This window comes from Cetorhinus maximus, unplaced genomic scaffold (assembly GCF_964194155.1).
Source record: "Cetorhinus maximus unplaced genomic scaffold, sCetMax3.hap1.1 HAP1_SCAFFOLD_4692, whole genome shotgun sequence".
NCBI lineage: Eukaryota > Metazoa > Chordata > Chondrichthyes > Lamniformes > Cetorhinidae > Cetorhinus > Cetorhinus maximus.
Genome location: NW_027600593.1, coordinates 1 through 11,242, shown reverse-complemented (window position 1 = coordinate 11,242; position 11,242 = coordinate 1). Strand labels below are relative to the sequence as shown.

At 57.2% G+C, this 11,242-nt stretch overlaps 1 protein-coding gene across 1 annotated transcript; it reads left to right on the top strand.

The window, feature by feature from the left end:
* The first annotated feature begins 4,197 nt into the window (after nucleotides 1-4,197).
* gjz1 (gap junction protein zeta 1) lies at nucleotides 4,198-7,110 on the top strand. The gene is made up of 2 exons (XM_078538316.1): nucleotides 4,198-4,311; nucleotides 5,542-7,110. Exons 1-2 carry the CDS (start codon nucleotides 4,198-4,200, stop codon nucleotides 6,175-6,177), a joined length of 750 nt encoding a protein of 249 aa, XP_078394442.1. The 3' UTR covers nucleotides 6,178-7,110.
* Nucleotides 7,111-11,242: the final 4,132 nt, after the last annotated feature.

Here is an 11,242-nt window from a genome sequence, read left to right as displayed (position 1 = left end):
GAGTGTGAGAGGGAGGGGGAGTGTGAGGAGAGGGAGGGAGGGTGTGAGAGAGAGAGGGAGGGAGGGTGTGTGAGAGAGAGAGGAGTGAGAGAGGGAGGAAGGGTGTTTGAGAGAGATAGGGAGACTATGAGCGAGAGAGAGAGAGGAAGGGGTGTGAGAGAGAGAGATAGGGAGACTATGAGTGAGAGAGAGAGAGGTAGGGAGAGTGTGTGAGAGAGAGAGAGAGACTATGAGTGAGAGAGAGAGGAAGGTGTGTGAGAGAGGGAGAGTGAGAGAGGGAGCAAGTGTGTGAGAGAGAGATAGGGAGACTATGAGTGAGAGAGAGGGAGGTAGGGAGAGTGTGTGAGAGAGAGAGAGACTATGAGTGAGAGAGAGAGAGGAAGGGTGTGTGAGAGAGAGAGAGAGAGTGAGAGAGGGAGGAAGTGTGTGAGTGAGAGATAGGGAGACTATGAGTGAGAGAGAGGGAGGTAGGGAGAGTGTGTGTGAGAGAGAGAGACTATGAGTGAGAGAGAGAGGAAGGGTGTGTGAGAGAGATAGGGAGACTATGAGTGAGAGAGAGGGAGAGTGAGAGAGAGGGAGGGTGTGAGTGAGAGAGGGTGTGTGAGAGAGAGAGGGAGGTAGGGAGGGAGTGTGAGAGAGTGAGGGAGTGTGTGAGAGAGAGAGAGGGAGTCTCCTGTCCTTGGCTGGTTTATCTCTTCCGCAAGGTCTGTCTGTGTGTCTGTGTGTCTGCCTCCTGGCTCTCTTCCCAGCCACTGTGACGATGTGAGCTCCATCGAGAGGGCTGGGACTCTCTCCCACTCCGACTCTCTCCCACTCCGGGACCAGGAACACGCTGAATCCCCAGGGAGGATCCCCAGGTTCCTGCCCTCTCCATCGAGCTCAGTGAGTATAACCCTGTCTCCTCTCCCCAGCCCTGTCTGCAGTTTAACATCCCACCCCCCACTCTCTCTCTCTCTCTCTCTCGCTGTGAAAACCTCAATCTCTGTTCCTCAATTCAGTTATTTTTAGAAACTCTTGGCTCTCTCCCCATTTTCTGTCTCACACTCTCTGCCTTTCTCACTCTCTCTCTCTCTCTCTGTCTCTCTCTGTCTCTGTCTCTCTCTCTGTGTCTCTCTCTGTCTCTGTCTCTCTCTCTCTCTCTGTCTCTCTCTGTCTCTGTCTCTCTCTGTGTCTCTCTCTGTCTCTCTGTCTCTGTCTCTCTCTGTGTCTCTCTCTGTGTCTCTCTCTCTGTCTGTGTCTCTGTCTCTGTCTCTCTCTGTGTCTCTCTCTCTGTCTGTCTCTCTGTCTCTGTCTCTCTCTGTCTCTCTGTCTCTGTCTCTCTCTGTGTCTCTCTCTCTGTCTGTCTCTCTGTCTCTGTCTCTCTCTGTGTCTCTCTCTCTCTCTCTCTCTGTCTCTGTCTCCCTCTCTGTCTCTCTCTCTGTCTTCCAATTCTCTCTCTCCTCCCATTCTGTCTGTCTCTCTCTGTCTTTCTTGCTCTCTCTGTGAAAACACGAACTTCTGTCCCTCAATTAAGTTATTTTTATAATCACTTGGCTCTCTCCCCATTCTCTGTCTGTCTCTTTCTTTCTCTATCTCTCTCCCCATTCTCTGTCTGTCTCTCTTTCTTTCTCCATCTCTCTCCCCATTCTCTGTCTGTCTCTCTTTCTTTCTCCATCTCTCTTCCCATTCTCTGTCTCTCTTCTCCTGTCTCTCACTCTCTGTGTCTCTCTGCCTCTCTCACTCTTCCCATTCTCTCTCTCTCTCTCTCTCTCTGAAGTAATGAATTTCTGTTCCTCAAACATGTTATTTTTATAATCTCTTGATTCTCTCACTTCCCATTCTCTCTCTCTCTCTCTCTATCCTGCTCTCTCTCTCTCTCCCCTCTCACTTCCCATTCTCTCTCTCTCTCTATCCTGCTCTCTCTCTCTCTCCCCTCTCACTTCCCATTCTCTCTCTCTCTCTCTCTATCCTGCTCTCTCTCTCTCTCCCCTCTCACTTCCCATTCTCTCTCTCTCTCTATCCTGCTCTCTCTCCCCTCTCCCCTCTCACTTCCCATTCTCTCTCTCTCTCTATCCTGCTCTCTCTCTCTCCCCTCTCACTTCCCATTCTCTCTCTCTCTCTGTATCTCTCTCTGTCTGTCCTGCTCTCTCTCCCCTCTCCCCTCTCACTCCCCATCTCTCTCTCTCTCTCTCTGTATCTCTCTCTGTCTCTCTCCCTCTCTCTCTCAGCCTCCGCTCACTCTCCATCTCCCTCTCAGTATCTCGCTCTGTCTCTCTCTCCTTCTCACTCTCCCCTCTCTTCCTCTCTCCCCCTCTATCACTCTCCCTCTCTTTCTACTTCCCTCTCTTTATCTCTCCCTCTGTTTCTCTCTCTCTCTCTACCTCTCTCCCCCTCTCTCACTCACTATCTCTCCCTCTCTCCCCCTCTCACTCTCTCTCTTTCTGTCATCCTCTCTCTCTATCTTGCTCTCAGACTCTCTCTCTGTCCCGCTCTTTCTCCACACTCCCCCTCCCTTCCCCATCAGTCACACCCTCTCCCTCTCCCCGTCTATACTCTTCTCTCTCACTCTTTCTCTTTCTCTCACACTCTCTCTCCCTCTCTCTTTCTCTGGCTCTATCCCTCTCCTCTCTTCGATCTCATTTCTCCCCTCTCGCTCTGTCTCTCCTTCTCCCTGCAACCTCTCCTCTCTCTCGCTCTCTCTCCTACTCTCTCTCGTACTCTCTCTCTCTCTCTGTACCTGTCTCTTTGTACCTCTCCCTCTTTCCAATGGATTTATATTGTTGGGAATCTCTCAAAATGTTAAGCTCCCACAGAGAGGAACAGCCATAGACCCTCTGACAGTGCGGCGCTCCCTCAGTACTGACCCTCGGACAGTGCGGCTCTCGCTCAGTACTGACCCTCCGATAGTGCGGCTCTCCCTCAGTACTGACCCTCCGACAGTGTGGCGCTCCCTCAGCACTGACCCTCCGACAGTACAGCGCTCCCTCAGCGCTGACCCTCCGACAGTGCGGCTCTCCCTCAGCACTGACCCTCCGAATGTGCGGCGCTCCCTCAGTGCTGAGCAGCACAGAGCGCTCTTTCTGATATCGTGAATGTGCTGATACATATGAACGACCTAGACCTGGTTATACAGGGTAGAAATTCAGGGTTTGCAGTTGGGGTTAAGGTTGAGTGTGTCCAGTGAAACCAGGAGGAGTGAACAGCAACAGGCTTCAGGAGGGTACAGGGACTGAGTGGTGAGCTGGGCAGGCGAGTGGCAGTTACAGTTTAACACGGGGAAGGGTGAAGTGATAACAGTTTGGTGGGAATAATGAGGAGAGGCAACATTCACTACTACCCTCCTGTATCCCTCGGGATTGCGAATTCACTCGATCAAGCCTCCCACCCCTTCTCTCCCGGCACAACAGCCCCCACCCTCTCCAGCCGACCCTCACGGTTAAAGCTCCTCATCCCCTGGGTTGGGGTGGGGGGGGTCACCCTTGTGGCCCCACACCCTGCGCATCCTGCAACACGTGGGAGCAAGAGGGGGCCGTTCGGCCCGCTCAAATGCGCTCCGCCCGCTCGACGTGCCCCGGGGTAACCCCACAACTCTCCTGCCTTTCCCCCCACCATCCCCCCTCCCCCCACGGTAGCCCTCGATCCCCTCCCCGCCGATTTCAAAACCTGCCTCAGCCTCGAATGTGCGGAACTCCCGGCCTTCGGTTGGGTGGGGGGTGGGTGGGGTAAATAACTCCGCAGATGGACTACCCTCTGAGGGACGAGATTCCTCCTCATCTCTACCTCGAACGGGCCAAGACCCTCCCTCCAGTGCGGAGCCCGGGGACTAGGTGCAGTGTCCCAGGAGGGACCCGACTGTACACCTGGGCACAATTTCAACATGACGCCCTTACTCTCGTGCTCAGTGCCCCCCAACCCCATTACGAATAAAGCCTGCGATACCCTGGGCTTGACTGAGTGCCCTCTCTCTCTCTCTCTCTCCCTCTCCGCCTACCCTGCCTTCCCCCCTCCAATGGCTTGTGTACGTGTACACCCAGCTCCCTCTGCACTCCTGCTGTAGAGGAGGTGGGGTGAGCGCACAGGCGGAGAGAGTCGGGAGCGGGGAGCGGAGGAGTGCGAGTCCCTCTGATTTACGACGCTGACGCGTGATCTGGGCCAGACAAGGGGGCAGGGACCACAGAGGGCAGACTGTCGCTTCGGTTCAGGCACTCACTTCCCAGAATGAAAAGCAGAAGTTGGCCCGACATTCTGAAGAGGAAACTGCAGGCCCCGGGCTGGCCTGTCGATCGCCGGTACGCACAGGCCCTTCGGGTATCTAAAGAGCAACTGACACAGGTACCAGAGCAGATATAACACTGGAATCAGGAGAGATACACGGGAGGGGAGTGGTTATATTACTGGACTAGTGATCCAGAGAGATACAGGAGTGTAGTGGTTATATTACTGGACTAGTGATCCAGAGAGATACAGGAGTGTAGAGGTTATATTACTGGACTAGTAATCCAGAGAGATACAGGAGTGTCGTGGTTATATTACTGGACTAGTGATCCAGAGAGTTACAGGAGTGTAGAGGTTATATTACTGGACTAGTAATCCAGAGAGATACAGGAGTGTCGTGGTTATATTACTGGACTAGTGATCCAGAGGGATACAGGAGTGTAGTGTTTATATTACTGGACTAGTAATCCAGAGAGATACAGGAGTGTAGTGGTTATATTACTGGACTAGTGATCCAGAGAGATACAGGAGTGTAGAGGTTATATTACTGGACTAGTAATCCAGAGAGTTACAGGAGTGTAGAGGTTATATTACTGGACTAGTGATCCAGAGAGATACAGGAGTGTAGAGGTTATATTACTGGACTAGTAATCCAGAGAGATACAGGAGTGTCGTGGTTATATTACTGGACTAATGATCCAGAGAGATACAGGAGTGTAGTGGTTATATTACTGGACTAGTGATCCAGAGAGTTACAGGAGTGTAGTGGTTATATTACTGGACTAGTGATCCAGAGAGATACAGGAGTGTAGAGGTTATATTACTGGACTAGTGATCCAGAGAGATACAGGAGTGTCGTGGTTATATTACTGGACTAATGATCCAGAGAGATACAGGAGTGTAGTGGTTATATTACTGGACTAGTGATCCAGAGAGATACAGGAGTGTAGAGGTTATATTACTGGACTAGTGATCCAGAGAGTTACAGGAGTGTAGAGGTTATATTACTGGACTAGTGATCCAGAGAGTTACAGGAGTGTAGTGGTTATATTACTGGACTAGTAATCCAGAGAGATACACGGGAGGGGAGTGGTTATATTACTGGACTAGTGATCCAGAGAGTTACAGGAGTGTAGTGGTTATATTACTGGACTAGTGATCCAGAGAGTTACAGGAGTGTAGTGGTTATATTACTGGGGGTCTCTGAGTCCCACACAATTAGCTAACGCAGAACTAGGCCCGAGACGGAGCCTGGGGTTTTCCTGCTCTGTGGGGCGGGGGCTGGGGTGGGTAAACCGGCCGCCGATTTGACCGTTCTCTTTTCTTCTCTTGCCCTCGGCGTTGCAGATGGCGGCCTACGTGGCTGGATTCAGCCGGCTGGCCTCGGTGGCCGCGGGGACCCTGTCCACCAACCGGGGCATGACGCTGTGGTACGGCCTGATGGGCGTGCGCCTAGTGGCTGTCTTCGTGGCCGACCGGCCCTGGGACTCCCTCCGGACCGACTTCATCTGCAACGGGAGCGTCAGCCAGTACTGCTGGGCCACCTGCTTCAACCGCCACTTCGACTTCCCCATGGACGTCCTCTGGGACTTCAGCTACGTCCTGGCCTCTCTGCCCATCCTCTGCCTCTACCTGCTGGCGCCGGGCATGGAGCCGGCGCCCTCCGAGGAGCGGCTGAGCCCCCGGGCCCTGGGCCGGGCCGGCAGCCTGAGGCCCTGGGCCTCGGCCGCCTGCGCCCTGGCTTTGGCCGCCATCGAGGGGGCCTTCCTCTGGCTTCTGTTCCGGGTCCAGCTGCCCCTGGCGACGCCCGGCCCGGCCCTCTGCCTCTCCCCGGCCTGCCCGCAGCCCGTGACCTGCGGCCTCTTCGCCCAGGCCGAGAAGCTGGGCGCCATGGCCGCCCTGGCCTTCGCCTCGGCCCTCAACATCCTGGTGAGCCTGGCCTACATTGGCGTCACCTGCCTAACGGTGAGGAGTCGGGCGTGAGGCCCTCCTCCTCCCTGCCATGGCAACCGGGGTGGTGGTGGGGGGTCACGAATCGCTCTCTCCTGCCCCCACCACCCTCCGTTCCCCCCCCACCAGCCCCCCACCACCCGGGGCTCCGCTCTCCCCTCCTCCACCACCACCACCCCAGCCTTAATGCCCTTTGACCTCAAGGCCTGAGGTCTCCTTCGACCCCAGTCGCCTCAAGGCCCTCCTCCCTCGACCCCCTTCAGGCCTTCGAAGGCGGGGGCGGGAGGTGGGGTAGGGGGGTGGGGGAGGTAGGGGAATCTATCTCAGCCCCTCCTATTCCACCCCACTCCCCACTCCCCACCCCCACCCCCCACCGAACTACGCCAAGGCCCCAGGGTGAGCAGGGAACTCCCGTGCCCTGGGCCTCTCCGGCCTTCCCCTCCCCCTCCAGCCGCCCGCCACCTTCCTCAGGATCGTCCTCCACCCGCCCACCAACCCCTCCACCCACCCTCCATCCTCCGCCCCTCCCTCCACCCTGAGCTCAGTCGCCAACCCCCTCTCCACCCACCCCCCCCCTCTCGAATTCCACCCCTGACCAGGGCTCGGGAGGAGGAGGGGGATGACTCGGCGCTGTAGGCCGGGGATCGAGCCTAGCGGGGGTGTCGGGGTGGGGGCGGGGGGAGCCCGGCCTCTGAAGCCTGAGAGGCCTCAGGATCGGGCAAGTGGCGCGGCCCAGCTCCAGAAGTCAGGCCCGAGGCCTCTCCGGGTTGGAGACGCGAGGGTCGGCGGGTCAATCGACACTCCTCGCTGTGCCATTCTCTTCGGCCTTGGCCAACCCCCTCCCAGCGCCGAGCTCCACCTCAAAGGTCGCGAGAGACGAAGGGGTTCAAGGTGCTCGACCCTGAATGATCGTTGCTCCCTCGCTCATTGTCATCGTTCCAGAGCTAATAAATTTAGATTTGTGCTTCAATTGATGGTCCTCCTTTTTATTTTACCCCCCCACCCCCTTTGGGTTTAGGCCCCTTCTCTGACCAACAAGGGCTGATGGAGTCAGGCTTTTGGCCTATACCGGGGTGCGAGATCGGCCAACTTAGCGCTAGGCCCGAGATGGAGCCTGAGACTCGCTGCATGTGCTTGGGGAGGGACGCTGGGGAGGTGGTTAACTCATACCCGGTGCGAGATCGGCCAACTTAGCACTAGGCCCCAGATGAGGCCTGAACCTTGCTGAGTCTACCTTGGTGGGGGGCCGGGGGGAGGAGGTGGGGGCGGCTAACTCACACACTGAGTGCAAGATCGACAAACTTAGCACTAGGCCCACGTAGAGCCTGAGCCTTTCTGTCTGCACTTGGGAGGGGGTGCTGGGGAGGGCAGGTTAACTCATACACCGGGTGCGAGATCGGCCAACTTAGCACTAGGCCCCAGGTAGAGCCTGAGCCTTGATGTGTGTGCTTGGGAGGAGGGCTGGGTGGGGTGGTTAACTCAGACTCCAGGTGCGAGGTTGGCCAACATAGCACTAGGCCCCAGATGGAGCCTGAGCCTTGCTCTGTGTGCTTGGGAGGGGGGCTGTGGGATGGTTAACTCACACACCGGGTGCGGGATCAGCCAACTTGGCACTAGGCCCCAGATGGAGCCTGAGCCTTTCTGTGTGTGCTTGGGAGGAGGGCTGGGTGGGGTGGTTAACTCAGACTCCAGGTGCGAGGTTGGCCAACATAGCACTAGGCCCCAGATGGAGCCTGAGCCTCGCTGTATGTGCTTGGGAGGCGGTCTGGGGAGGGCTGGTTAACTCATACACCGGATGCGAGATCAGCCAACTTAGCACTAGGCCCCAGGTGGAGCCTGAGCCTTGCTGTGTGTCCTTGGGGAGGGGGACTGGGGGTGTTGACTAACTCACACCGGGTGGAAGGCCGATGAGCTCAGCACTAGGGCCTCAGATGGAGCCTGAGCTTTGCTGTGTGCGCTTTGGGGGCTGGGGAGGGTGCAGGTTTCCGGGAGAGGTGGGGGGGAATGCTGCTAACTCTCACACACCGGGTGTGCGATCGGCCAACTCAGCACCAGGCCCGAAACGGAGCCTGGACATTTCCTGCCGTGCGTCTGGGTGAAGGTGGGTTGCGGCAGCCCGATCGGCAGCTCTAGGCCCCCGCGGTGAAGCCTGGGCCTACCTCCCACAATTCAGCCCAGAGGCGGGGCTGGCTTCGTGGCGAGGCGAGGTGGGAGGCCAACACGGAACGACCTACTCCCCGGCCCTGCCCGGGGGTTGGGTGGGGGGGGGGAGGAAACGGGCTCTGTGTTGGCGCTCGGACGCGGGAGTGGCCAGGCCTGAGGCCTGCTGGTGGACGTTCATGAGGGGAAGCGGGAGGTGGGGGGAACCAAGGCCTCCCCGGGTGGATTTTGAGCGTCAAGGGCTTGTGCTGGGGAGAGCTGGTGGAGTCTAGCTGGAGGCCTTTCGGCCCCTCAATCCTGTCCCACTGGGGTACAACCCTTCTTGGCACCGGCGATCGGCCTTGGAGGCCTCCTGTCTGGCCTGACTCTCTCTCTCTCTCTCTCTCTCTGCTCAGGGATCGATCAGGCCAGGAGGAGAGGGAGGTTGGCGGGTTGGGGAAGAGGTGACGAAATCCGTTCTGGGAGCCCAGGGAGGAGTGAGTGAACTCTGCTCAGTGTTTGAACAGGGCAGGAGCCCAGCAGTGTTGACTGAACCCTGGCCTGACGGGAATTCCCGTCACTGCTGCTCTGTGGTTTGGACTGCGCACTGGACAATGCAGGATCTGCCTCTCCTGCTAGGCCTCTGCCTCCTACTCCAGCCCACGGTGTCAGGTAAAGAGGGGCGTCCTCCCTCTCCCTCTCACACACCCAGCACCACCACCGACCCGGGGAAGGGGCGTGAGGGGGGAGAGGGAGGGCGTGTGGAGGGGGAGAGGGAGGGCGTGCGGAGGGGGAGAGGGAGGGCGTGCAGAGGGGGAGAGGAGATGGAGGGAGAGGGAGTGAGGGATTGGAGATGGAGGGAGAGGGAGAGAGGGGTTGGAGATGGAGGGAGAGGGAGAGAGGGATTGGAGATGGAGGGAGAGGGAGGGAGCGATTGGAGATGGAGGAAGAGGGAGTGAGGGATTGGAGATGGAGGGAGAGGGTGTGAGGGATTGGAGATGGAGGGAGAAGAAGTGAGGGGTTGGAGATGGAGGGAGAGGAATACAAGGATTGGAGATGGAGGGAGAAGGTGTGAGGGTTTGGAGATGGAGGGAGAGGGAGAAAGGTATTGGAGATGGAGGGAGAGGGGGATTGGAGATGGTGGGAGAGGGAGAGAGGGATTGGAGATGGAGGGAGAGGGAGAGAGGGATTGGAGATGGAGGGAGAGGGAGAGAGGGATGGATTGGAGATGGAGGAAGAGGGAGTGAGGTATTGCAGATGGAGGGAGAGGGAGAGAGGTATTGGAGATGGAGGGAGAGGGAGTGAGGTATTGCAGATGGAGGGAGTGGGAGAGAGGGATTGGAGATGGAGGGAGAGGGTGTGAGGGATTGGAGATGGAGGGAGAGGGAGAGAGGGATGGATTGGAGATGGAGGGAGAGGGTGTGAGGGATTGGAGATGGAGGGAGAGGGAGTGACATATTGCAGATGGAGGGAGTGTGAGAGACAGATTGGAGATGGAGGGAGAGGGAGTGAGGTATTGCAGATGGAGGGAGAGGGAGAGAGGGATTGGAGATGGAGGGAGAGGGAGAGAGGGATTGGAGATGGAGGGAGAGGGAGAGAGGGATGGATTGGAGATGGAGGAAGAGGGAATGAGGTATTGGAGATGGAGGGAGAGGGAGAGAGGAATTGGAGATGGAGGGAGAGGGAGTGAGGTATTGCAGATGGAGGGAGAGGGAGAGAGGGATTGGAGATGGAGGGAGAGGGTGTGAGGGATTGGAGATGGAGGGAGAGGGAGTGAGTTATTGGAGATGGAGGTAGAGGATGTGAGGGATTGGAGATGGAGGGAGAGGGAGTGAGGGTTTGGAGATGGAGGGAGAGGGAGGGAGGGATTGGAGAAGGAGAGAGAGGGAGTGAGGTATTACAAATGGAGGGAGAGGGTGTGAGGGTTTGGAGTTGGAGGGAGAGGGAGAGAGGGATTGGAGATGGAGGGAGAGGGAGTGAGGGATTGGAGTTGGAGCAAGAGGGAGTGAGGTATTGGAGATGGAGGGAGAGGGAGAGAGGGATTGGAGTTGGAGGGAGAGGGAGAGAGGGATTGGAGATGGAGGGAGAGGGAGTGAGGTATTGGAGATGGAGGGAGAGGGAGAGAGGTATTGGAGATGGAGGGAGAGGGAGTGAGGTATTGCAGATGGAGGGAGAGGGAGAGAGGTATTGCAGATGGAGGGAGTGGGAGAGAGGGATTGGAGATGGAGGGAGAGGGAGTGAGTTATTGGAGATGGAGGGATAGGGTGTGAGGGGTTGGAGATGGAGGGAGAGGGAGTGAGGTATTGGAGATGGAGGGAGAGAATGTGAGGGATTGGAGATAGAGGGAGAGGGAGTGAGGGTTTGGAGATGGAGGGAGAGGGAGGGAGGCATTGGAGATGGAGAGAGAGGGAGTGAGGGATTGGGGATGGAGCGAGAGGGAGTGAGGGACTGGACATGGAGGGAGAGGGAGTGAGGGATTGCAGATGGAGGGAGAGGGAGTGAGGGATTGTAGTTGGAGGGAGAGGGAGAGAGGTATTGGGGATGAAGGGAGAGGGAGAGATGGATTGGAGATGGAGGAAGAGGGAGTGAGGTATTGCAGATGGAGGGAGAGGGAGAGGGGAATTGGAGATGGAGGGAGAGGGAGAGAGGGATTGGAGATGGTGGGAGAGGGAGTGAGTTATTGCAGATGGAGGGAGAGGGAGAGAAGGATTTGAGATGGAGGGAGAGGGTGCGAGGGATTGGAGATGGAGGGAGAGGGAGTGAGGGATTGGAGATGGAGGGAGAGGGAGTGAGGGATTGGAGATGGAGGGAGAGGGAGTGAGGGATTAGAGATGGAGGGAGAGGGAGAGAGGGATTGGAGATGGAGGGAGAGGGAGAGAGGGACTGGGCATGGAGGGAGAGGGAGTGAGGGATTGCAGATGGAGGGAGAAGGAGTGAGGGACTGGGCATTGAGGGAGAA